At 40.1% G+C, this 27,059-nt stretch overlaps 1 protein-coding gene across 2 annotated transcripts; it reads right to left on the bottom strand.

Moving 5' to 3' along the window:
• Positions 1-808: 808 nt before the first annotated feature.
• Positions 809-14,870, bottom strand: OPRK1 (opioid receptor kappa 1). 2 transcript variants are annotated; one of them, XM_044424089.1, is made up of 3 exons: positions 14,617-14,870; positions 3,476-3,828; positions 809-1,341 (listed from the first exon to the last, which is right to left on the bottom strand). In XM_044424089.1, the coding sequence occupies exons 1-3, from the start codon at positions 14,868-14,870 to the stop codon at positions 809-811; spliced, it is 1,140 nt and encodes a 379-aa protein (XP_044280024.1). The 2 variants fall into 2 exon arrangements, with proteins under 2 accessions (XP_044280024.1, XP_044280025.1); XM_044424090.1 differs by having other exon boundaries at positions 809-1,335.
• Between the last annotated feature and the right edge of the window lie 12,189 nt (positions 14,871-27,059).

Below are 27,059 nucleotides of genomic sequence, written 5' to 3'. Positions count from 1 at the left end.
GGGCTTCTTGAAGAAGCAGGGAAACTGCAATATAAAAATTCACACAACCCATTGATACAGTAATTATATGACACATTAATGATTCCTTCAGAATGAATCTGTTAACTGCACATAGTAAAAATGCTATGTTTATATTAAAGCTGCTGCAAATTTCAGCTGATCTATCAAGCAATAGATGCAATCAATGTAGAAATCATGGTTGTGTGAACCCACCCTGGGTATGTTAGGGAAGTGTTCATATTCTTGGAGCAGAAGACTGGATTTCAGAATTTGCTACAAAACTCTTGACCATAGAAATGCCTGAAAATATGCTTTTCACAATATAAGGAAAATATTGATTTTACAATTCTGACAGATACTATCAGCTTAAAACTGACAGACAATACTCATTGTAACATGGTACAGTAAAATAAAATCATTACTCATTAATTTATTTTTTGTCAATCACTAAAAGCCATATGGCATCTAAAGAAGAACAGAAAGTGGGTAGGAAATCTTGCTATTTCCATTCTCATAAAGATACCAACACTGTAAAAGGCATTTCCTACTTCTGCCAAAAATGGATATTTTGCTATATTCAAAGACCTGTTCTTAATATGATCCAAAAATTGATCATCTGTGACCATCTGTGAAAGAAATGTTTCCTTTCAACAGGAGCCATATTTCAGTTCAGTCTGTAGGAGTTCTTACATATTATCAAATTGGTCTATGCTTGTACATTTCACACTGCAGTAGTTATTTGTGTTAGTCCAAGATCATTAGATTCCTCTTGTCCTGGAGGACAGTAAGATGACATTTCCACGACTAGTCATACTGGCTTGTTTGTACCATCAGTGTCCCCAGCATAAGCAGGGTCTTGAACGGTGTTTCGGGCTCTACTGGTGCTTTGTTGGTCCATCTTCATCTTAAAAGGAAAGCAGAAATCTTTGAAACATCGCTTGAAGTTTTCATCCAGAAAAGCATACAGGATGGGATTCAGACTGCTATTGGTGTAGCCCAAAGCAATGCAGAAGTAATAGCTAGAAATGGCTGCGGTACTGTGTGATACATCTCCAAGGGCCTCAACCAACACAAAGATATGGATTGGAGTCCAACAGATGATGAAGACTGCAACCACAACAAGAACCAATCTGGTGATGCGACGGAGATTTCTGTCTTTTTCTCGAGATCCAGACAGAAGTCGCACACTCTTCAGGCGCAGAATCATTAGAGTGTAACAAACAACTATGATTAACACTGGGATGATAAATGCAAAGACAAAGACACAGATTTTCATAAAGGTGTCCCACCAAACGTAGTCATCATCTGGAAACTGTAAAGAACACTCTGTACTGCCTGTATCTGTAAATTAAAGAGCCAATAAGAAAACATATAAATTAAGTTAAAAAAACACAATGTGACAGTAAAATATAGCATATGTTTTATTATTTCAAAATGATGTCACTCCAAGATGTACTGCGTCACATAGTTAGACTCAAGCACTTCAGGACATGATCAGCGAAACTCTTCTGTCCTTAATTATTTATTGACAATCTTTGCTTTCACAGAACGTACATTGCATACATATTTGCTGATTTCTACCATATCTGTTTCATCCAGTTTTTCTCTTCTATGTTGCCCTCACATGTGGCCTAGAATTAATTTAAAATAACCAGCTACATAGTTCTGCTGCAGGAACTGCTTCCATTAACAGAACTTGGAGTGGATGATTCCCATTTCTCTTGCTGTCCCCAACCTTTCCTCAAAAACTCACCCTAAGGGCTGAAGGGACCTTTCACAGTAAATACAGGGGGGAAGAGAAATAAAGAGGGTCCTGTCACTCAAGTGGAAGCCCATTCCCATGACTTTGGACTCCACCCAGAAATGCAAACAGAACAGTAAAAAGTGGGTATTAAACAGTAGCATACACTGGATATTTGTTCTGGATCCTACACAGAATACAGAAAATTCAGATTAAATAGAAGTTCCTTCAAGGTTCCAACATGAGGCCAAATATAATCTTTGCAAGGTATTTTCTGAGATGTTTTCCCAGTTCAGTGCAAAAAGAAGTACAATTTCTCAAACTGCATGCTGGAAATACTTTGGTCTCATGAAATGGTCATGCAAGCAGGGTAGGCCTGCCTCTCTGAAATCCTTCACACCAGCCCAAAGTCCACTGAATGACAGAAAGTGCACTTAGGGGATTCTTCACTGGGGGACCCATCCTTTCCAACTGGAATCCTTGATCCTCAGCCTGTTTATTGCACTGCTTATAGTACTCTGTGCTTCTAGTTTGATGTTAATGCTAATATTAGCAGATGAACTTTAGCATAAGCTTGCAAATGTATTTCAGGTAGGTAGTCTAGTTTTTCTACCTTCAGGCAATTATGTAAATTTTTAATGAAGTGGAACTCTTTCAATTTACAGTGGTTGGAAGGAGAAGCACTGGCTTTTATGGGGTGGATCTGCTAGTAATGAGGAACAGCAGCTGAGAGTGGAGATGCATGATTTACACAGATGAGATATATATAGTGGAGTGCAATCAGCTGATTGGATGGATTGTCTGACAGGTGTTACTCCTTTTATGACAAATTATGTATTTACTGTTCATTAACAGTACAGAATATCAAGAGGAAAGGCACATAGAGGGTGCTGGCCATGGGGTGTCAAAATCTTTGCCTCTACTATGTATCCTTGTATGGACAGATGTTGAAAGAGTGGAGGGTTTTCATCCCAGCCCCACCCCACCCCCCTCATTTTGCCTTTCCCCAAATTGCAAGAGACTCTGTCCTGACTTGCATGCTGCACAAGACTGGAATCAGCCAGCACTCAAAGGGGTCATTCCTCCTTTTGCCTGCTTAAGTCTTTTTCTTCATAAACAGAGAGGCACAGATCAGCAGTTAGGAAGGGATATTATCCCTTCAGTATAACAGTATATTATCACTGTTATATTGGATATTCATTTGGAAATAAGAGCATCATGTTGGCTTTTTACCACTCATTATCTACAACTGAGAAAACAAAGAAGGAATACCAGTTGTTTGGTCCAATGAGGGATAACAGTGATGATGCCTGAATGGGTGGGGACTTGGGATCCAGGCCCTGCCCCGAGGTAATCCAAGCAGGCCCCACAAGCCAGCTGAGGAACTTTCCAGGCCGGAACGGATCAATGGAGTGGAGATTTCCCATCCATGATCTACTGGATGTGACATGTACTATATATCTTATATAGAATGCCCACATTGACAAGCTACTCATTTTGACTGCTGAAGACTGATTGGAAAACCTTTAACAGTAAGGTTAAACATCTTTCCCCATGTGGCCAGGCCACACCTTGCTGTGCTATCTGAAAGTAATATAGTGGCCTCATGGATAGACATAGACATATTTTTATGGATTATGGATGATCTGGGGTCCCCCCCCCGACACCTTTTCACAGCCTGGCATCATGAATCTTGCCTAATAAAGGCATGGAAACAATGGAGCCTGTACTCACCTTCTCTGACTTTTGTGCCGCCAAGGACTATAGCTGATATACCAACTGATGAAGATAAGAGCCAGATGCAGATATTGATTACTTTAGCCTTCAGAGGTGTACGGAAGTCCAGCGCCTTCACAGGGTGGCACACTGCAATGTACCTGTCGACACTCATCATGGTCAGTGTGAATATGCTGGTGAACATGTTATAATAGTCAATGGAAATAACTATTTTACATAGCACATCCCCAAATGGCCAAGAGTTCATTAAGTACTCGGTACTTTGGAATGGCATTGTTGTAGTGACAAGGGCATCTGCCACAGCCAGATTAAAGATATAGATGTTGGTTGCCGTCTTCATTTTTGTGTACCTGGAAGACAAGAAGAGAAATTTAAATTTCCTCCTCCTTTCAAAGTTTAGTGGATGGAGAAATTTTATGAATGGAGAATATTCTGACCAGTCCAGTTAAATGGGCTGAGACAGATCTGTGCAGGAAGCAGGTGCTTTTCAAGAAAGCTTTCACATACAACTATTCAAGGAGCTCCCCTTTCTAAGATGTTTGGGAGGTGTGCACTATGATAAAGGAGCACATCCCCACATTTCCAAGGCCAGTGGGTCGAGTTCTCTGCCTATCTGGGTGGAGCTGCCCCAGTTACCCTGCCTGCCTCAATGTCTTCCTGCCTCCCCACCCCCATCCCGGGCCACCCAAAAGGGCAATGCTTCCCTCTTTACCCTTGGTGATGCTGCTGCAGAGAACCAAATCTGAGTGGCTACATTATCTTCTTTTAAACATAATGCAAAAGAAAAGACAATGGGCTGGATCCAGACTCAGTCCTACTAGATTACTCAGTGTAACTTAAGTGGGCATGATTAACATAAGCCAGTGTTAATAGGGATACTGTAGGTGTTACCAAGTCTGGATTCAACCCTGTAGGTGCTTTTTTTGTGTTTGTTTAGACTTAGGAAAGATAAGTGGACTGTGTCCATATGAGGAAAACAAGGATGTCACAATTCTATTGTTTGTCTGAATTCTTTTCTGTTTTCTGATGTATGCATTGTTGTGTTGATTGTCACTGTTTTGTTTTGCTAACTCCTTTGGATGTAGCTTGTTACCAAAAAAGCAAGGTATAACTAGGTAGGTAAGTAGAAATAAAACATTTTTCATCACCTAATTAACTACATAATCCGTGTTTGCCTGAAAACATTCAGTGTAAGAGGATAAAATAATGCAGAAGGAAAAGCACAGTGAGGAGCTGTGGGCTCTTCTTTATGAGGACTGTATGAGGACTTTAACCCACTGCTTCTGTTTTGTCACTTACACGGTTCCCTCCTCCCCAGGGTTTGTACTCCTCTGTCTTTCTATTTATTCTGTTACTAACCACAGGCTGTCACTGTGGAACAGCTGCACCACAGTGGATTTGCAATGTCTCAAGAGGCTTTTGCTTTGAACCATGCAGTTTAAAATTTAGTACCAAAATGGAAGGAAGGAAGGAAGGAAGGAAGGAAGGAAGGAAGGAAGGAGGAAAAACCACACACAAGAGGTTCTAGAGGACAATGACATCAGGAAAAGGCTGCTCCAATGTCTGTAAGGGATCATGAAAGCACACTAATTGCCTTGCATGTACAGGAGCCCATGGTGACTGAAACAGCTATGAAGGAAACTCTCCAAATATGGCACATTAAGGGTTTTCACGGGACATTTCATAACTCCTGCAAGACTATTTTTCACCTCCAATTATTTTGCAGAAGAACATCTGGAGCAGCTTTAGGCAAGTTACTATTCCTACTTTAAAAACAAGAGTATTGATGTTCCCTAAGGCTTGAATTGTATTCTGTACATTCAATTAGTTCCTATAACTGATGTATTGTTGCATTGCTGTGTTACCCATTAAATTTTATTTGCCACAGGCAGAACCGAATTAATGAGAGATTTTAATTAGATTATGCAAATTAGCCAAGCTTTCATAAAGCCACTAGATATATTTTTACCCAATATAATAAGAACAACAACTAAATGAAGATATAATTTTCTCTGTTGGTGACAAGTAGACCATCCCAAATATTTCTTTTCATGTGTATCTCTGGGCTTATTAAAGAACCTGTTGCATTTTCTTGTCAACATTTAGTGGCATTAAGCAATATTCATTATTATTGCTGCACAGCCCAGTTAAGTTGACCTAGTGACTGAGCATTGCTACTCCTACCTGATATTAAATCATATGTTGGTCTATAATGTTTAAAATATTCACACATAAAATTGGTAGCATGGTAGCCATGAGAGCATACAAGGAGGAGCTTTTCCCACATAAGATCATTATTAATCTCACATAATATCATTTATATTGCTATTTTGTGCCATTCAGTTGCTTCCAACATGTGGTGACCCTATGAATGAAAGCCCTCCAAAATGTTATGTCAATTTGTATTAGTGAGTTAATCAAATGTTTAAACAGAGCATCACACATACTTTTTAGACAATAATATGTTGTACTCAGAATCTCTTAATGTTGCTTTAACAATAGTAGAACTGTAGTACATATGTTCAGTCAAGATAGTAAAAGACCATTCTTTGAACCCTTTTAATTCTTGTAACTGAATGGGGCGGTGTGTCTTTAAACACTTCAAACTCCATTTCAGATTGGGCTATAAATTGAACATGTGATAGTAAGTACAGTCATGTCAGACACACTGGAGAAACAAAATTACCTTTTCTTCCATCCAGATTGTGCCTATATTTAACTAAAATTATCCTTGCTAAAATCATTTGTATATACCTAGAAAATGATTCCTGTCACTAGAGGCTCTCCAGGTGATTTGAAAAAGTGGTCATCCTGGCATGATGAGCCATGTTCCTTCTCTTTAAATGGCATCCTGGGGCAATGGGAACTAGTACAGTGGGGAAATGGATTCAAAATTATTGGCTGAGTCACACTGTGCCTGTCAATGATAGCATCATAATGGAAGAATCATAATGTCAAAGCTCTCTTTCCATTGCAAGCTGAAATGTGAGCCCACCCCTTCCACCAAAAAGATTATGTAAGCAAAAACATCTTCGGTGAAGACCCCACTGCAACACAGTGTGTGTTAAAGTTGCAAAAGGTGTTCCCATGTACATGGTTTCCTGGGTCTGAAATGTTCTAGAAAACTACCCTTTCACTTCTTTTCTTTAATTGCCTAAAGGCAAACTTATCTTTCCCAGCTGCAGATGTGTTGATCATGCAGGCTGTGGATTGTGGGATTCATAATCCAAAAGCAAAACAAAGCCAGGAAAGATTATTTATTGAACAGTTAGAAGCGGAGACAAATGTGAAGTCAAGAAACTCAGTAAATTTTATACTCAGTTAGAAAAGACTAAAAGCAACATAAATACAAAGCTATGAAATCAGATAAACACAGGATAAATAACTTCAGAGTAGTAGTCCTATACAATAATATACAAAGAATGCTGTAAAGCAAATAAATATATTTACATCAAATTGTAATCAGTTCATTTAAAATTAATATTACGGTTTTCCATTTGTGAGGTGCATTTCAATGATAAATCCCCTGGAAAAAAAATCACTCAGCATCAGCTACTTGCCTCAGCAGGGATCCAGGGGCCCATTATCAGGGTTCATAGTTAGGTGAATGAAATAAAGCATGATATTAATTTGAAGTACAATCCAATCTGAATGCCCATAACCCTCCAAAGTTAGCAAATGATGGACATAATAGCCTAAACAGGGTAGGAGAATGGCAGAGGCAATGTCACCTCTGTTCACTCTAGGCTATGCAAGACACACGGAGAGCTGATTTTCAACTTAGAGAGGGAATAGATTTGTGCTATGCTTTTATTTTATCTATTTATTTGGAGAACTTATATGCCACCCCATTCGCATAAGCCTGCGGGTGGCTTCTAAACCATAAATAAATACAATCGATACAATTACATAAAATATTGGGGACATCCTGGCAAAAAATTGTTAAAAACAATAAATAAAATCAACAATTAAAATAACGTTTAAATAAAAAGGTCTTGGCCTGATGCTGAAAAGCAAATAACGATGGCGCCAGGCAGACCTCTCTGGGGAGTACATTCCATAAGTTGGGCGCCACCACAGAGAAAGCCCTCCTCCGGGTACTCACCCTCCTAATATCTTTCATGGAGGACTCCCGGAGAAGGGCCTCTGTCGCCGATCTCAAGGGGCAGGAGGGCATATATGGACGTAAGTGCTCCTTTAGGTAACCAGGTCCCAAGCCATTAAGGACTTTATAGGTGATAACCAGCACCTTGAATTGGACCCAGACTTCAATGGGGAGCCAGTGAAGCTGACAGAGGACTGGAGTTATGTGAGCACAACGCCCAGTCCCCGTCAGCAACCTGGCTGCTCTATTTTGCACCATCTGAAGTATCCGGACTGTCTTCAAGGGCAGCCCCATGTAGAGCACGTTACAGAAGTCTAATCAGGAAGTAACCAATGCATGTGTCACTGTCAGGCAATCGTTCTCCAGGTAGGGGTGCAGCTGATGGATCAGCCAAAGCTGAAGGAAAGTGCTCCTCGCCACCGCTCTTACTTGAGCTTCCAAAGATAGCTCTGGATCAAGGAGCACTCCCAAGCTGTGGATCCTGTCCTTAAGAGGGAGTGCAACTCCTTTCAGGACAAGGTCGAGGTCCCCCACCCCGAAGTCAGACCCGCCTACCAACAGGACCTCCGTCTTGTCTGGATCGAGCTTCAGTTTATTGGCCCTCATCCAGCCCATTACCTTGGCCAGGCACTGGTTCAGTACAGCCACTGCCTCACCTGGATTGTTTGAAAACAAGAGGTAGAACTGGGTATCATCAGCGTACTGATGATTTCGCAGCCCACACCTCCTAATGACCTCTCCCAGCGGTTTCATGTAGATGTTAAATAGCAGGGGGGACAAAATGGATTCCTGTGGAACTCCATGGCATAGCTGCCATGGCACAGAGCCATAGTCCCCCAGAACCACCTTCTGGAATCAGCCATTGAGATAGGAGCAGAAGCACTGCAAAGCAGTGCCTCCAACTCCCAATCCCGCTAGCCTATCCAGAAGGATACCATGTTCGATGGTATCGAAAGCCACTGAGAGGTCCAGGAGGACCAACAGGGACGCACTCTCCCTGTCTCTCTCCCTGCACAGGTCATCATACAGGGTGACCAAGGCAGATTCAGTACCATATCCAGGTCTGAAGCCAGACTGAAATGGGTCCAGATAATCAGTTTCATCCAAGAGTGCTTGGAGTTGTCCCGCCACCACCCATTCCAACACCTTGCCCAAGAACGGGATGTTGGCCACCGGTCTATAATTGGTGGCCATCTCTGGATTCAGGGATGCCTTCTTTAGGACCGGCCTGATTACCACCTCCTTTAGAGGAGCAGGCACCCAGCCGTCCCTCAGAGAGGTGTTAATGACCTCCAGGATCCAGGTCCCTATCCCGTGCTTGGCTTTGTTGTTACAAAGTGCCCACTTTGTGTCCAGGACATTAATTTGGTTATCATCACCACCACAGAAAAACAGTTTGATAGTTGCAATAACTGGGCCAAAACTACTGTTTCCAAGCAATTTCATATCAGATATTGTAACTAAGAACTGGGAGAAGGGGGCTTAAGCTGTTCTGGATGGGATTTCCCCACTCCATAAAAATAGGTCCTCAGCTTGGAAGTGGTATTGGACCTATTGCTTTTTCTGAGTGTTGAAGTGGCTTTTGCTTACTATAGGTATGATCAGATAGCTATGGCACCTTCTAGAGAAGACAGACTTGGCCACCTTGGGAATCAGTGCTCTCTTTGTATGGCTTTCTTGAAAAAATCCCAGATACTACAGTTGGTTCAAACAAAATTTTGACTTTTGTTTGGTATCCAGTAATTGGATATAACTCCATTTTTTCCAGCTTGGCAGCTCTTTGTTTTCAGACTCAATTTTAGCCTCAAATGCCAGTCATGGTCTAGGACCTGATCCCCTGAAGGACAGACACCTCCCATACAGACCTGTCTGGGCCTTAAGACCAGCTTCAGAGGCCTTGATCTCTGTACCATCGTTTCCAGTGGATGAATATAAAAGCACACAAGGCAAGGCCTTTTTCATGGAGATCCATCTGGTTTTGATACTGTTTTTCATGTAATATTTTTTTAGAAATGCATATATAAAATGATCTCTGAAGCTGTCTTGAGTTCTCCATGGTATGGTGTTCAAGAAAAGAACTACAGTATAAGCACAAATCCTTCCTTTCACAGTGCTAGTTGAAGCTTGCAAACTTATCAAAATAGCTAGTAGCCTCAACAAATAGGTGTTTGATTCAACCTGTCTTTTTATGTTGAGTGGCCCTAACTTTTGATATCTTCATTTTTAAAGAATCACAGTTATCCTTCAGCTTCAGAAACAATATTTGTAAACTGCCCTGGGAGCCACATAAATGCAATAAATAAATAAATAAAATGCCATAGTGAGTGCTGGATAACAATAAGTTATTGCTAATAGGAGCATTATGGGGTAATGACATCTGGGTAGACTGTGGTTGGCTTCATCCTCTAAACATGGCAAGATCAGTCTCTGGGAAGGTCTTAAATTTAGTTTTGTTGTCTCAGCTCTGTACTCCAGTATTCAATAGATCACCACTGTCAAATGGAACATCTCCAAAAGGGTTTTTTTCCCCACATTTCCTTCCTACAAAATCTCACACATTCAAAACACATATTGTCCCTTATTCTTGTCCTTGCCTAATCCCCAGAAAAGAATGGTTTAAGTATAGAGCATACACTTTGCATAAACATGGTTCCAGATTCAATTCATGGCATGTCCAATTAAAAAGATCTCAGATGGAAGTGCATTATTCCATGACAGCCAATCCGGGAAGACAATCATAGGCTAAGTACAAGATAACATCATGTGTATGCTTCCTCCCCACACACATTTCCTTTATGCAGCCACCATAAAGACTATAGTTTCTTTGTCTATCCTTGCTTTGTCAACCATCCAAGGCTGAAACCACAGCTACATTGCTCAGCTATGCATCCCAATTTAATCAGAATTAAACATTCCTGCATATACACTCTTGCAATGGAAAATAGGAATAGAACAACAGAATTGTTTAAGAAAGACAGCTCCCTTATGAGAAAGGGTTACAATGCCTACAACTGTTTAGCTTAAAAAACATAATGGATAGAGAAGCATCTTTTTCCCTCTCTCACAATATTAAGATGTGGTATTATTAGTGGAAGCTTCAGGGCAGATAAAAGGAAGTGTTTCTTCACAAAATACATAGTCAAGCAATGGAATTTGCTATCACAATATGTAACAGTGACCACCAATTTGGATGACTTGAAAGAGGGTTGGGCAAAGTCATGGAGGATAAGGTATCAGTGGCTACTAGTCCTGATGGCTATATGTTACCTCCAGCAACAGAGGTGTTATATGCTGGTTGGGAACAGACACAAGTGGGATGGTCTTCTGATTGAAGGGGAGGGCAGACCACTTCCTGAAGGACTGTACTGTTGGATTATGATCTGAAGATAAAGAGCCCTAAGGCCTAAGCATAGTTGCCCATTAATATGAGCACCTCACAGCAGATTCAGCATACAGGCGCACAGGTGACCTGACAGATTTCCAAACTACGGTGAGATATACTCTATTTCTACTTAAATTACAATAATGGTTTCAAAATTTAATCCTAATACATACACAAATTATCATATATGATGTTATGTAAATCACTGATCTTTCTTGTTTCTCTTTTCTGGCAATTCAGATGTCCCCTCCCCCTGCCACACACACACCATGAAACTGACAGGACAGCCTCATACAAATCCTCATTCAAATGTATGCATGCATGGGGTGTGGTGGGGAAGGACACTGAATCTTGAACCAGTGTGGCATGTGGGTCCCAGAGCCAAAAATGCTGTGCAATACTGATATCAAGTGGGGAAGCATATGAGAATTTCTCAACTCCCTGGGGATGCCCAAGAACACTAAAGCAGAAACTACATGCAGGAGCTAAAATTTATGGAAGGAAATTGGAAGCAGAATTTAGGCTGCTGGTTAGAAATACCAACTCCTGTTGGTATCTGAAATCACCCTAAAGGGTAACATCTAGGAAAGTTAAGGATGAGGAAGGGGCAGAATCCACAGAAATGATAAGTTATGTAAGTATACATAATTGTTTTTACAAAAATCCCCTTTCACTAAATGTTATACTGGATAAGCAGACATTGCACATTCCTTATCTTATGTCACAAGCACAAAACAGAGCACTTATCTGAAGCAGGGGAGCACAGCCCATGTAGCAAGCCAAATATCTAGTACACATATTGGCAGCATTTAGGGAAGTTAAGGGCAGAAGACAAAAGGGAAGGCCAAAAATGAAAAGGATTGAATCCATAAAGGTAGCCACAGCCTTGAACTTGGAAGAGCTGAATGGAGTAGTCATGGGGAGGACAGTTTGGAGGGCTATCATTCATAGGTTCACCTAAGTCAGAGATGACTCGACAGCACATGACAACAACAAAATGTTAAGTGTGCAGAAGACATTCTAGAAAACATATAGCCATTTTACAGATGGGAAGCTCTGAGAATTAAAGCCTCTTGTCTGAAAAGCAATTAGGGAAGCCATGGAACAGAGCTCAAATCACATGTAATACAGAATACTGAAGGAAATGTGCTAACTTAAGGACAGCTGTTTCAAGGAGTTAAGAGTCTAGGCTAGAAATTAAGCCTTTAGAAAATAATTCACTCCGTGTATACAGGGGTGAACACTGCAAATGGATGGTCTCACACCAGGCACAAAGAAATGTTCTCTATCTCACACTACCTCTTTAATTCCTACTATAGGTTATATATTTTAATGAATCCCAGTAATATATTCATGCATGCTGGTGGTTTAGAGGGATTTCCTCTGGAGGATTACAAACAGATGTTAATGTTCTTCAGTTGCATGCTTAATTTTATTCAGAAACATTATTCAGTCTGAGTGTTGTTGTTGTTTTTCTTTGTCCACCTTCTTCACCTGTCTGGCTTGCTGATACATTAACCTGAGATATGCTTTATCTTCAAACAGTCAAGTACAGAAAATAACTGTAGCATTTAAGAACCTTGTGACAGACGAGGCCAAACATTGCAAGTGCAATGTGAAATACACTGGAAATTCATTAAACTGAATGGTCTGCCTGCAAAATCAGTAAAAAAAATTCTTTTGAATACAAAGAAAACAAAAAGAAGAAGCAGAGGCCCCAAACAGATATAGCATGTGCTATCTGATCCACTCTCTCAGCACTGTTTTCCCCCGTTTATAATAGCTGGTTGAGTCTCTGGTTTTGATCTGAGAAGTGCAGGGGAGGTGAGGTCTAATGCTCTTCCATCTTTTGTCTTCATGTAAATTACCCCTGCTGAAGCTTCTATTATTTCTGCTAGGGTGGAACATACTGTAACCTGTGTGATGCCTGTCCTTCCTGCAGCAGGGTTGTTAGATGCTTTGTTGGGGAGGGGGAATTTTAGAATATAAAAGTGGCAAGGGAGGCAACTCTCGGCACCAGGTTTCAATCAAAATCAAAAACCACAGAAGCCCCTTTCAGGTAAAAATAAAATAAAAACTCAACTGCATGAAATCTGAATATATAGAAACATAGAAACAGAGTGAGTCAGAAGGGATCTCCCGGGCCATCTAGTCTGATCCCCGGCTCTAGCCAGCTCCGCTCACATGCCCACCATGTGCATGTCCAGCCTATCTTTGAACGCCCCCACCCATGGGGCCTCAATGACCTCTCGTGGAAGCCCATTCCATACCCTCGGGATCCTAACTGTCAGGAAGTGCTTCCTGGTATCTAAATGGAACCTTGGTTCCCTGAGCTTTGCTGATAGAGATCAGATCCCCCTCTGCACACACACACACACACACACACGCAAATATCACTCATGTATACTGGACACACAAAAACATGTGTATGTGTTTGTGTATGGAGCACAAACTTTTAATAGTTTCAGTCCAAATGCACAAACATCTTGGGATATCTGTTTCACTGTATGATATCCATGATATCCATGCATAGATGATTCCAATAAGCTCAGTCAAGGTCCCTTGACCCAACCTATAAAGGCCAGGGCACAATATCATTACTGGAAGATCACTACATACCATCAATTTCCTTGCAGCTCCCTCAGTGCACTCAATGCATGTTACTAATGCACAGGAGCATTTTCCAGTTTTTGAAATGTTCAGCAGTTTTTGCTATTTTCAGCAAACTTATGCAAACTACTTTTTTCTTGCCAAGTTATTCATGCACACAAACATAAGCAAACTGTATTGAGAGGAGAGTTGGATGGACTGCACAGCATCCTCACATTCATTCCAGTGACTGCCTGCACATATATGGGGTAAAATAGGGCTCTGTTGAGCCTAGGGAAATCTTCCCTGATGGGCTGTAACATACACTGTGAAACACAGATATTTGAAAAAAGAAGGCAGGAAGTTAAAAGTAGGAAAACAGGCAAACTAGTTTAAATATTGTATGAATATGTTATATTCTATGGGCAGTTTGTGTGTGCATGTGTATAGTATATATAACATTAATAAGAACATAGAAAACATTAACTGCTTTTTATCTCTGGGGGGAGCTCTACTCACATACTTCTTTCCAACTCCTCAAACAGATTGTCCAAATTGTACACAGTGCAACTTAAAAGTCCATCTTCTGTTTCATTTTTCAGTAATTTTTGTTTCACAAACAAATAGACAGTTATGCTTGTGTCCAGATGGCAGTTTCTCCCATGGTTGGTTTAGCCTAGTAATGCAAGACTAGAATGGCAAGGAACTATTTCTCAGAAAAGAAATGATTATCGTATCAAGTAAGGTTGCTTCCCAGTAACAGTTACTCTCTGAGATTATGCCATTACATGCAAACACTGATCTGGCTACACATTGCTCGGTTGTTTAGAATGTGAATTCAAAGATGTCCAACTTGAATCCTACAGTTAGAGCAGAAGGATACATCTTTCCAAAAACTTGAGCATCCTAGAACTCTGGCATCAATGATACTCAGTAATGGACCCCCGCAAAGAGCTGTCCCCACCATCACTTTTTCCTTAGTTTCTTTCTCCTAATTATGTGAATTTCCCCTGATAATGAAACTTAAAAGGCCCACAGTAACACTTCCTGCATATCTCTTACCTTATGATGACAAACATGACCAGAGAGTTGCCAACCAAGCCCACCACAAAGACCATGGAGTAGACAGCAGTGATGATTATAGGAATAGCTGGGGAGATATTGGTGTGATTCTGCTGTAGGTCATCATAAAGGCCACCACTATTGTTTCCATATTCTGCCCAGTCAACAAGCCAGCTACTGCTTGGAAAGGGGCAGGGTCCTGGGGAACAGGTGGGCCCTGGCTCTTCACGAAAAATGTATACTGGGGATTCCATGGAGGATTCAACTTCTAGCCCAGGTAGAGAAGATAAAGTGCAAGGAAGAAGATAGATGCAGCTGAATACTCTGGAGGAAAAAGAAGAGAGGAATAATATGCATGTGCAATTGGTGCAATTGTTGGTGCAGGCACTAAAGGCATGAAAGTTGTTCTTTCTATAGTCCTGAGTGGTTCCAGAAATATTTTAAGAGGAGACAACAGGGAGGGAAAGAGGAAAGCTCATAATGGTGGGAGGCAATCATAACAATATAGTTTGTCTACTACACAGCTCTCTAAAAAATAATAGCATAATCTAGATCCCTGCTGTGCTAAAATGATTTGATTTGAACAAATTTGGTCCTGTATAAATTGTTGAGGGGAAAAAACTGGATTTGCTCCAAGCTGTTCAGAAATTAGGCTAAAGAAAAGAAGCACAATAATAAGGTGGAAATGCCTTTAAACTACTATTAAAATATTGAGCTGTGGGACCAAAAGCTTAAAGAGTTCTATAGGTAAGTTTGATGTACTGAGGCACACCACAACACTGGCTCAGGATACATTTCAGTCTGATCCTTTCTCCTCAATCCTTTCATTTCATCTGCAAACAATAAGGAATTTCTTATTAGCTAAGGTAAGAAGGGATTGATAAACATTTTTTGGGAACAGGCATTCCTCTGTAATCAGTGGAGGGCACAGATTGCATTTCAATAAAAAAAACATAGTAAATAAAAGGAAGGAAACAATACAATAGCATCCTTACCTGTTTTAAAAATTCAGGGAAGCAGGGCAAGGACTTTCAAGAGATATTTTCATAAGTTGAAAAGGACCTTCTCCTTGCCTGTTGTAGTCTCCTGGCACCTCGAGGGTTTGCACTCCTGCGTACCAAGCTGGGTTGCAATCCTTCACTCCAAGGCTGCTAAAGCAGTAACTGCAGCCTGCACTTTACCTTTGTACCAAGCAATCTCTCTCACACACTCTCTCTCTCCCACTTTCACTCTGCCAGCTCTGTACTCCGGCAGCCCTTGCATGCATTCTTCTCCAAGCTCACATGACTTTTCTCTGAACACTAAAAGGCAGGCAAAGTATTAGGCAAGAGTGAGGCAGCCAGTCATGTAGCACCTGAAAGATTTTATACCGCCCTCCAAGGTGCTTACTGCCCTAGCCTAATCTTCTTCTAGCTTTTAAAGGTTTTAAGCAATTAGATTCCCTCGTCCATTGCTGTTTATTTCTTTGGTGTGAATTATATGACAGATAATGGCAAAGAAAATTCAGGTAAAATGTATTTGACTGCCCAGATGATATGTTTTGTAAGTGCTCAAGTTGGTTCTCTGATGTGCTCATTTCATTCAATTCATATTAAGGAAACAAGGCCAGAAGGGTCTGCACTGTGATGCTGCTGAAATGAATAGGATAGAATCACATTAGAACCTGTTAGAATAATGCAATAGTGATTTTTCCTCATATATTATAGATAGATTTGTGAAAAAGACAAAATATTTTGCCATTCTGTATCTAGTTTTGGAAGCTAGTGCACTTTTCACAATATTTAAAGGAATATCCTACTAAACCAACAGTGGTCCAACTTCGTTGTGCCACAGTTGAGTTTTCCACAAGTCAAGGGAGAAACCAATGGATAAGATCTAAGATGAATAACCCCACATCATTCTTAAGCCCAATAAACCCTTCTCCGAGGGGATGGGGAGAGATTTACTGTGGCCACAGTTGAGACTCAGAACAGTACACCACAACCTAACAGGCTGTGAAACTGAGGGAGCCAATTATATTTTGCCTCCACCATCACTCACATGACTGTAGAAGCAGAGGAGATCATGGAACAGATCAAAACCCAGTGCCAGTGAACCATGTGGCAGCCCATGGCCTTGTCTTCTTCAGCTCTATTCATGAACATTAGCCGCAGCCCCCAGTCAGAGCCTGCTGATCTTCAGGAAGATGGGGAGCTGCCTCCTGCCAGCTATCTTATAAAACTCCTCAGTTTCTGCCTGTTAGCCAGGCAGGTTTCCTCACAGCTGTCCTAATCCAGTTCTCAGTTATCTGAACAGTCCTCTCTTAACCAGGTCCAGACTTCTGGTTGAATTGCTGCTCCGTCTGCTGGTGGTCTTTACCTCGGGCAAGCTTGGCAGAAGCAAATAGCGTCTCCCCAGTATAAATGAGGTTGTGGGGGAGGTAATCTTCAGTTCTGGATAGTGGAAGTAAACAGGAAGATTCAATAAATTATAAACCTCTCAAGAGCTAATAGAATATAAATCTCATCCAGAAATTATGATGAGAACATCACCAGGAAATCTCTCCTTTTCCTTGCCCCCAACCCAGAACTAAAATAAAGCAAGCAATTAAAAACAGACTGAGCCATAACGTTTAGGAATGTTTTGAGAAAGGCTCAGTTTTCAAATGAATAAGTGTTCAATAACAGACCACTAGATGCACCAAATATGAAAAGACATGGGTTAAAAGTAGAGAGAGATGAATTGAAAAGTACAAGGTGCAGAAAGTTTGATTATGCAAATATAACCCAAGGGCAGAATTAACTTGCACTAACAAAAAATTAGCGTACATCATATTTGGGATCATTTTTGACCCCAGACAAAAAAAAAAGCTGCATAAGAAAAGCCTGTTTTTCCCCCAAGAGGTGCCAATCAACATAAGAATGGTTTTCAGTTCTCATCAAGTACAAATACTTTAAATTTTAATCCTTTCTGAGACCATGAGAACTGAAAAATCTGGGATGTTATATTCTAGTCACTTTGTTACAATTTCTAGGAAGACTAGCTGGTAGGACTATTTATGTGTAAATTATAGTACAGAAGATATGCTGAGGGTTTCCAGTTATACTACATTGCAGGTTGAGGGCTGCACTTAATGATCCTACAGCACTGGGAAATTTGCAGACTCAATACCTAATCTCTATCAGACAGTCTGTCAGATTCTTTAATCATATTCTTAATATCCCATATAGTTACAGCTACAGACAGATGGTCTTTCATTAAGGAACAATCTATAATCAAGCATAGTATTGTCACATTTCTTGGCCTAGCTATGCATACGATCCATAGTGATTTTTCAACTAATCTTTATTGGAGAGTCTGCCATTCAAATGTTGTATTTACTTCTATAAGAACAATAAATAGATTTATTAGATTTACCTAAACAAATCCCAGGCTCTGCAGAAAGCACAGGTACTGGAGCTAGAGCAACTCCCTTATGAGGAAAGGTTACACTGTCCAGGACTGTTTCAATGGGAAATAAAAGATGACAATACATAATACATGGTAGATAGAAGGGGGGCACATTTTTCCTTATTTTCCCATCATGTCAGACACTTGGGTGAATCCATGAAACTGAATAGTGGGAAAGTGACAGAGAAAAAGAAATACTTCTTCAAAAAGTACATAATTAAATGATGGAATTCACTACCATGAGATTGGTGATGGCCACAAGCTTGGATTGCTTTAAAGCAGCATTACACAAATTAATAAAAGATACAATTATCAATGGCTCCCAGTCATAAGGGCTATATATTATCTCTAGTATCTAAGGCAATGTGTTTCTGGAGAATGTGAGCTGGATGGTGCCATTGTACTCATGTCCCACTTCCTTCAGGCAACTGGTTGGCCACTGTGGGGACAAATGCTGGACTAGATACCAAGAATAAACATGATTCTTCTTCTGTTCTTATACTTGATATAGGGAAGAGTCTTTTTAAAAGAGAGTTCTGAAAAACTTTTGAATTGTTATATTTCTCAGACAACAAATATCAATGCCATAAATCAACCAAGGCTCACTTGTTTTTGAAGAACCTTCCGATCAGGTGAGCACATGTTCTCTTGTGAATGCAAAACTTAAAACAGTATTAGATGCTCTCAAAGCCTGGAGCCTAGCTGTTTTGACCTTTCCAGATAGATTTTTCATGAATCCCCTTGCAATACTCCTGGGAAAAAATAGATTGTTCAGTTAATACCACAGATTTTCAATTTGTGTGTTCTAGTAGTTTTTTTTTTTTTTTTTTTTTTTTTGCGGGGGGAGGGAGAGAGGGAGAGACTTGTTGGTATATAAGAATTTAACTAGTACTAATAATCTTTCAGGGGGATGAGGTGGTGCAGTGGGTTAAACTGCTGAGCTGCTGGGCTGGTTGATCAAAAAGTCAACAGTTTGAATCAACACAACACAGCAAGTTCTGGTTGCTCCGTCCCAGCTCCAGCCAACCTTGCAGTTTGAAAACGTCCAAATGCAAGTAGATAAAAAGGTCCTACTTTGGTGGGAAGATAACAGCATTCCATGCACTTCATACCCCTTCTAAATAATGTCTGTGGACAAAAGCTGACTCCCTCAGCTAGGAAACAGAGAGGAGCACCGCCTCCTAGAGTCAGACATGACTGGACTTTAATGTCATGGGGAAACCTTTACCTTTTTTAAAAAAATAATCTTTCATCTATAGAGGAGTTCTGAGACACAACTTCATCTGGGATTCAATCAACTATTCTGCATGAGGAATAATATCAGGTAAGTGGCTGAATGCCACTTGAGATTTGATTTCAGGACCATGAACAGCAGACTTAACAAGTTATTGCTGAACTATTTTGGAGCGACTGGCAGGAATTTATACTCAGGCTGAGAGAGACCTTTTAGAAATCCCACTTCCACTTGTGCTGCATCAGACTGTTAAAGGACCAGCAGCTTTTCCTTATAGGTGTTGGCTTCTGGGGAAGGCTGGAGTGTTGACAAGCCAGTTCAGGAGCTGCTCCTAAGTATTTTCTGCTTCACTAGAAGAGCTGTAGGTCCACTACCCAGTGGCATCTCTTGGAATGATCTAGGATAGGATATGAAATGCAAAGCAATGGTCCTTAGAAAGATTGGGTCCGGTGCCTCCTTAGAGTCACTTTCACAGGGAACATCAATCTCCAAGGATTCCTACACTTGAAAACAGAAATGTACATCATTGCCAAACAGAAATTAAGTATACATTTGATCCCCTGAAGATCAACTTAAGACAAGTTTTTGTTGCACAGTGATACAGTTGAATGTCATATGAAAATTACTTCCTTTTCTTCTGGTGGCACTTCAACATCCTTAGGCCCACAACTTAACATAATTCTTGTTTTGAGAATTAACTGCAAACTCCAACAAAAACTACACTTGGGAAGAAAATTTCTTTGCTGAGATGTGTTTATAAACTCTCTATTTCTTATTAAAATTACCCAACCTTTCATTTTTTGAGATCTTAGTCATCTGAAGACCTGATTAACTTTTGACTCACAGTTTTCTAAGCATCCCCTGGCAATGTAAATTAGAGATGAGATAAAGGTTTTACTTTCTATGCAATAGCATCATAGGGGATCTGTTCCTGCTATGATAAAATGGATGATGGTTCTCTGTTGGGAAGCTATATAATGTCATGAGTTATAATAAGGTGAACTTGGTTACCCCACTATCTGCCTCATCCCTCAAAAAAGTATAGTATAGACCCCTGAATAGATTGGACCTACAGAAAGAGAGAGAGAGAGAGAGAGAGAGAGAGAGAGAGAGAGAGAGAGAGGGAGGGAGAGAATAATATGCATGAGTTTATATTTACTGTCAGCTCAACTATGAGAAAGTTGGAGAAAAGGGAGGTAGCATAAAAAAAGCAAAATATATATGTAAGCACACTTTTACCTGGAGATGTCAAATATGTGGCACCTAAGGGTTTCCTCCCTCACACCACAAATTGATCTTGTACCCATTTAAACAGATAGTGTTTGTGGACATTAATGCCTTTTGGGTCTAAACACAGTACTGTAGGTCCCAGTCAGGCCTATGGAGTTCCACCAATAGCCAAGCCCCTTCTTCTGGTCCTAACCTCATTTCCCTTCCTTCCTATTATGGTTTCCTAGTTTTTGTTCCATTTTCTACCCCTTCGAAATAATCAAATTCTCTTCCTAAGGCTTAATTTCAGGAAGGGATGACTTTAATTAAAGTTATAGTGTTTAGGAAGGGAAGTGTTTTTGCATGCTCTTTCGCTCTCCTTCTGGCTGAAAGTGATGTAACACCCTTCTACAAGTGCTGTTTATAAGATCTTACAGATGAAAATCCAATGCTTTGAAAGAATCCCACCATCAACTTAAAGTCTAGTACTAAAATAAATTTCCATCTAAGAAAATAAGGAACTGACATGCCAGGATTTAATTCCTTCTATTAACAATATTATTAGTCAAATAATGTTAGTCAAAACCACCTTGTTTCATCTAACTGGACCATCACAGGATAGGAGAAATAGCCAGAGGTAACATTTTCAGTGTAGATAAAAGTCATCAAGAATTAATTGGCTATCCTTTTCATTTTCCGTATGGCTTGGGCTTAAAGAAAGGTATAGAACTGCAGATTAATAAAATCTGCTTCAATGCAAGATGATTTAAAAATGCACAGTACAGTCAAGAAAGTAATTTGCTTCTCCTTTATTATTAGCCTGTCTTGCAATACTCCAGGACAGGATGTTGCTATCCTTCTGTCTTCTTGAGGGATCTACACTGTGATATCACCTACTGATAAGTGCAAACCATTAGCCTCTCCTCCCTCTGTAAGAAAATAAGAAGATCTGAATACCACAGATAAAGAGCTCCTGGTTCCCATTGGTTGAGGCTTACAAACAGCAAGTCAATTTAAAGAAGTTACTTCCTGAAATTGGAAGACAAGTATAATTTATATTTCTATTTTGAAACAGGATTCTTACTAACTTTGAGCAAATCAAAATTGGTCATATGCCCCATTTGTATTGCTCCAAGTATGCTTTAGTATTAGTCTTTTATTCAAGAACAACAAACTTACACCTGGTTTGCATGACATGATAGCACACCATGTCTTACACAGCAGCCATTTTGCATACTCAACACCAACTTGGGGGGTCTTTGTGTCATGCAAACTCAGACCTTGCTCACCACGTTTGGCACTACGACCCCCAAGTCAAGAGTGGAAATGCGAAGTGGCACATTCTGTTTTGGCTTGTTGTGGGTTAACTAAAGCATGACAAGCCACATCATGTCATGTGAATCAGGTTCAATGTCAAGTAGAAATAGCAGAGCATGGTTTCTTTGCAGACCTCCTCTGTGCTCTCCCTCTTTCTCCAAGACAGAAAAATCCTAATATATGAAACCAACATTCAGTTTAAGTTGAAGTGGGGACATTTGTATCCTCAGGACTTTGTACAAAACCATTCTTTGTTCCGAGCAAACAATTATAAGATATTCCATTCTCCATAACAGTTGGGCATATCTTGGGTTTCTTAGGAGTCAACTTGCTATGATCAGAAGAAACCACAAAAGGAAAAACTCTCTGGTGTGAGGAAAATACAGCTTCTCTGATACTACCTTTATTGCAACAATTGAATCAATGTGTGAGTTCAATGTATGTCTTATTTAACCTCTGATGAAGCTGTGGCACATGTTACCACCATTTTGAATGTCATGTGAACCCTGTAAGCATGGATTACGCAAAAGTTAAATAAAATTTACATAACCCATAGTTTGTTTAATCCTTGCACAACCCAAGTTTGTTAGAGTTGAATGGCATGACTGTCCTTGACTAAAGTTGCATATGTAAGCTAATACCCATGGGTTACTTGAACCAGATCCTAATAATTCAATTTGAGAGGAACAACTCTGATCTATCTTAGTTAGATTTAAATGTTGGGTTTATTCTGTGTTAAACTGTATAAATCTGTTCATTTTTTCAATAGGGTTCATCAAATAAAATGTATTAAAATAGTATAATCAAATGCAAAACCTAAAATGAATATAATGAAAGTAGGAGACAATACAGATAGAATTGTGGAATAAATTTAGTTTCCCTCAGAAAGGCTGAGAAAAAATTAAAAAAAACATTTGCCTTCTAATGAAAATATAACAACTGAGGATGAAATTCTAGGCCTTGAGTTTAGCCTTACTATTTTTATAGTTTGCCTGTATGGGGCCCCAAATCCATATCAAGACCTTAGTTTGGGGGAGGGGTCTTTGACCAATGGAAATTGGATAATTCGTTGCTGCAGGAGGCTAACTCATTAGTATTTGAGTATAACAATCAAAGATTAACCATTGTTAAGTATTCAGATGTATACTGTCAGTAGAGCTGCCAGGATAGAACTTCAGGCAAGTTTGGGGTGCATTTTAGCAAAATAACAAAGAAGATCCCCCAAAATAGAGTCACTTGGCATATTCTAAAATAAGTAAAGCAACTGTCATCTAAAGGGAGGGGGAACATGTGGCCATTAAAGCCAGTGTCTAAAATTACCTATCTTTACCATGTATATTCAGCAATTAATTGAAAGCTGAAGGAAAATCACTGTTTCATGATGTTGGTCATTGACCAGAACATAACAAGATGATGATGAGGCTATTTCAGTTAAGGCTACTGTAGGGCTATCCCCTACCCTATGGGAGGCCATCCAGAATAAGAGGCTGAAGCTGTGGAGCTCTGATATTGAATCAGAGGCAAATCGTTCTATTTTAACACATGGCCAATATGTCAAGAAACTTATACATAAGTTCTGATCTCACTCAGGCAATGCAATCTAATATGGCTGCCTGCAACCCTCTGAACTCAGAGGACTGTGGGCATCCTATGGAGGGTGAGAGGATCACGGAGGCAAAGGTGCCTTCACACTTCTCTCACCCTGCAGAAAACTTTGACAACTCAATCTGGCTATCAAAATCTTTTGCACCAAAACGCAAGGAGGAATGCTTGAGGTTCTCCCAGGATCTTTATTTACTTCTATGCCACCCAGTAGCTGAAGCTCTCTGGTAGGTTCACAACAATTAAACAAATGCAAAAGATACAATTAAAATACAAATGCAATAAAATGCAGTATAAAATTCCAGTATGCATATTGAACAGCTAAAAATTCCAATATACAAAAATATTAAACAGTTTTACATATAAAACATTTTCATTAAAAACTAGACCTAATTATAACAGCAGATATAACCCATCATATTCCATTAAATGCCATTAACACTACATCCTGGCAGAGCTGACTCTGCCACTCCTCTTCCCCAGAAAATGGAGGCTCCATGGTCCACTTGCAACTGCAGAGTGGCAGCATTTTCCTGTTTCCTGTTTCTTAACCAAAACAGTAGTTTCACAAGTTAAATCTTAGTAAAATACACATGAATCCTTGCTGTTATCTGACCTGTATGTAGTGATCATATGTTTATTTTTATAATGTTTAATATATTAAAATCACATTAAAGTCACAATATATTTTACAAAGTAATGTAAGAATGTAAGTAAATATATATTTAACAATATAAAAGCAAGATGGTAATCATCATCATGACAATAATAATTATAATATTATAAAACTTTACAATACCATAACAATGAGGTGCTAGCAGAGTCCCTCAGGCTGGGGAATGACTTTGCAAATGGGCGTATTTTCAAGAGGTGTTCAGAACTTGCCACTGTTTTTGCTTTTCAAGCCACACATGGGAAATTGTTCCATAAAGTGGGTGCCACAACAAGAATGGCCATTCTACCTGGCAACATTGCAATAACCAACACGGCCTGGCTAAGATATAAGGTCGTCGTCGTCGTCTTCTTCTTCTTCTTCTGGAAAACAATATTATTACTATATAGTGCAATCCATTCACTTGGCATTTTACAAATTTTGGGAAGACATTCCATTCTCTAAGGAGTGCTCAACCTAGAAATTGATACATTGTCAAACTAATGTAAAAGGTATGCATTTGCCCATACATAGCCTGGCTGTTCCATCCACTTTGAGCTATATCAAATATTTTGTTTTAACATATCATGGAAGAACAAATAAAGGAAAGACTCAATAATGGAAGATGTTTTCAGACCTTTCATGCAGATCTCGTTGCTAAAGGAACCTAGTTTTCTTGCTTATGGTACAGATTCAAAAATCATAGTTGCCTGGGGAGAATCTGGCTACCATACAACCAGTATGGGGAAAGGCATACAAAAATCTTGGGAATGAGGTAAATATATAAGATCTGGGGGATGTCACCCATAAAATGAAATACTGTGCATTGCAAAGAACATCTGCAGAGTTTAAACTTTAGCCCCAGTGGTCTTACCATGGAGATTTTAAATTATGATACTACTGTCATGAGCAAATATTCTTTTCAATGCTTCCTTTGTGCAATCAATCATGGCCTCATGTTCTTCTATGACTCTGTTATACTTCCTCCAAACAAAACAAAACAAAACTCCACAGACTTTTCTCAGAGCATATATGATTGAACCCCAAACATATTTGAAGGCTGGAACCTAGCACAGCTTAATACAGCAAGCCATTCAGGATATGTGAGACAAAGTTTGAAAAAGTATGTCCCATCTTAAGATCACAATTCTGTGTGTTTCCTATGCTTGTTTAGACCTTTTTAAAGAAAAGGCTGGCAACTCCCTTCAGCCCCAAGAGAAATATGGTGCAGTGGCTCTAATGGACAAATGTACATGCTGCCAGACTTGAGAGCTTAAGAAATGGCATTTCTTAAGAGCTGCAAAAGTAATACAACTTTATACAATGCAGGTAGAGGACAGTATAGCTTTACGCTGGAGCTCACAAATCCCTCACGGCTTCACTATGCATTGGGCACTTGCCAGCTTATGTTATCCCAAACCCAAGGGCCAACCTGACATTGACATCAGGGCAGGCATTGCATTTGCCACAATCTAAGATAGCAAGCAGCATTGTTTGTTGCAGACAGCTTCATCTCTTGGATAGTATAGAAATAAGTGTAATAATAAGAGAATCAAAACGGTGGAGGTAGGACCTTATTCCATGGTAGAGTTCGAATGCATCGGGGGCGGAAGGGAAATGACATGTAAGGGGTATGCTTCCACTCCTGAGACCACAGCAGGGGTATGTTCCACCACCTGTTATCACCCCTTCTTGTTTTCCCTCTGTACAGAAAGGGGGCGTGAAACTCCCTCCTTGTAGCTTGGATAAAGGAATTCCAATCCCCTGATGAGATAAGAGAGCCAGTTCTGGCATTGGGAAGCTGCTGTTCCCTACATGTGAAACTCCTAATGTCCATACTTCTGCATCTTCATGGCTACCTCCAGTGAGGTGGGCTTGAGGCTCACTTGCACCAGAGAGAGCAGCAAGTATTCCTGGAGCAGGCAGGTCCTGTTGTCCAGGCCATTCTGCATCCCCTCTGCTGTTTCTGATCTTAGATTGAAGATAGTAGGGCAGGGTGTTCTCCAAGTGGATTCTTCCAGAAATTAGGGCCTAGAGCCTAACCCTGATCAGCTTGAGAGACCTAAGAAGCTGCTTGTACCAGGCTGGGGTGCCCCGCGGGCCAGTGTAGGCTCACAGGTCAGAGGTTCTGCACTTGTGCTTTGCTCCCTCTATGGCTGGCATGAAGCAGAACTGAGAGGCATGGCTCTGCCCCACACTGCCATACAACTGAGGCATTAGTCCATATGTGAGGTCAGGAAGGTCTGCAGGAAACAGAAGGACACTTCTAAGCCCCTAGGCATCAGTATCTGTCTGGCATAGTTCCCTCTGAATGTAGATGGGGCAGCCCTATCTCTTGCCAAAGCTGAAAGCATACTTTTGCAACTGTTAAAGGAGAAATAGAAGGTAAAATTACCATATTCAGTGTAGACTGAGTATAGCATCATTTTTTGAAAGAAAATTTGGCCAGAAATAATTTAGATAATCACACTCCTTTAATAAATACCGAGAAACACCACATAGTTGATGACAAAGTTCATTTAACCAGACCTTTCCAACAGGAGGGGAGGGGAGGGGAGGGGACAAGTTGGATAGTATGGAAAGAAAATATTCAGCAAATGTAGACTTATTCTCTGTTAAATCTAATTCAGTTCTGAACCAGAGAATATAGCTCTAGCAAACTAGCCAAAGTATTGATGAAAAGGCTGCCACATTGCCAGGCATTTTGAACTTCTTTGGAGAAGCAGCACATAAATTCTGGCTGGCTGGCTGGCTGGCTGATAGTTACTTGTTGCTAATGAGAGTATCAACTAGTAAAATTAATTTCTACTTAAGCTTTAAGGTATTCCATCGCTATTAAGGATAAACAGCCTTTGACTTTAATTCATCCAACTGAGTGACATGAAAGAGCAGTCAATTCTTAGCTGTTTACAGTGCAATCTTACACATGTCTACTTAGTAAAAGGTGCCATTTAACTCAGTGGGGCTCACTCCCAGCCACCCACCCCAGCAGATATCACA

Source organism: Varanus komodoensis, unplaced genomic scaffold, assembly GCF_004798865.1.
Source record: "Varanus komodoensis strain SLA01 unplaced genomic scaffold, ASM479886v1 scaffold14_1, whole genome shotgun sequence".
Taxonomy (NCBI): Eukaryota; Metazoa; Chordata; class Lepidosauria; order Squamata; family Varanidae; genus Varanus; species Varanus komodoensis.
This window is presented reverse-complemented; position numbering and strand designations above follow the sequence as displayed.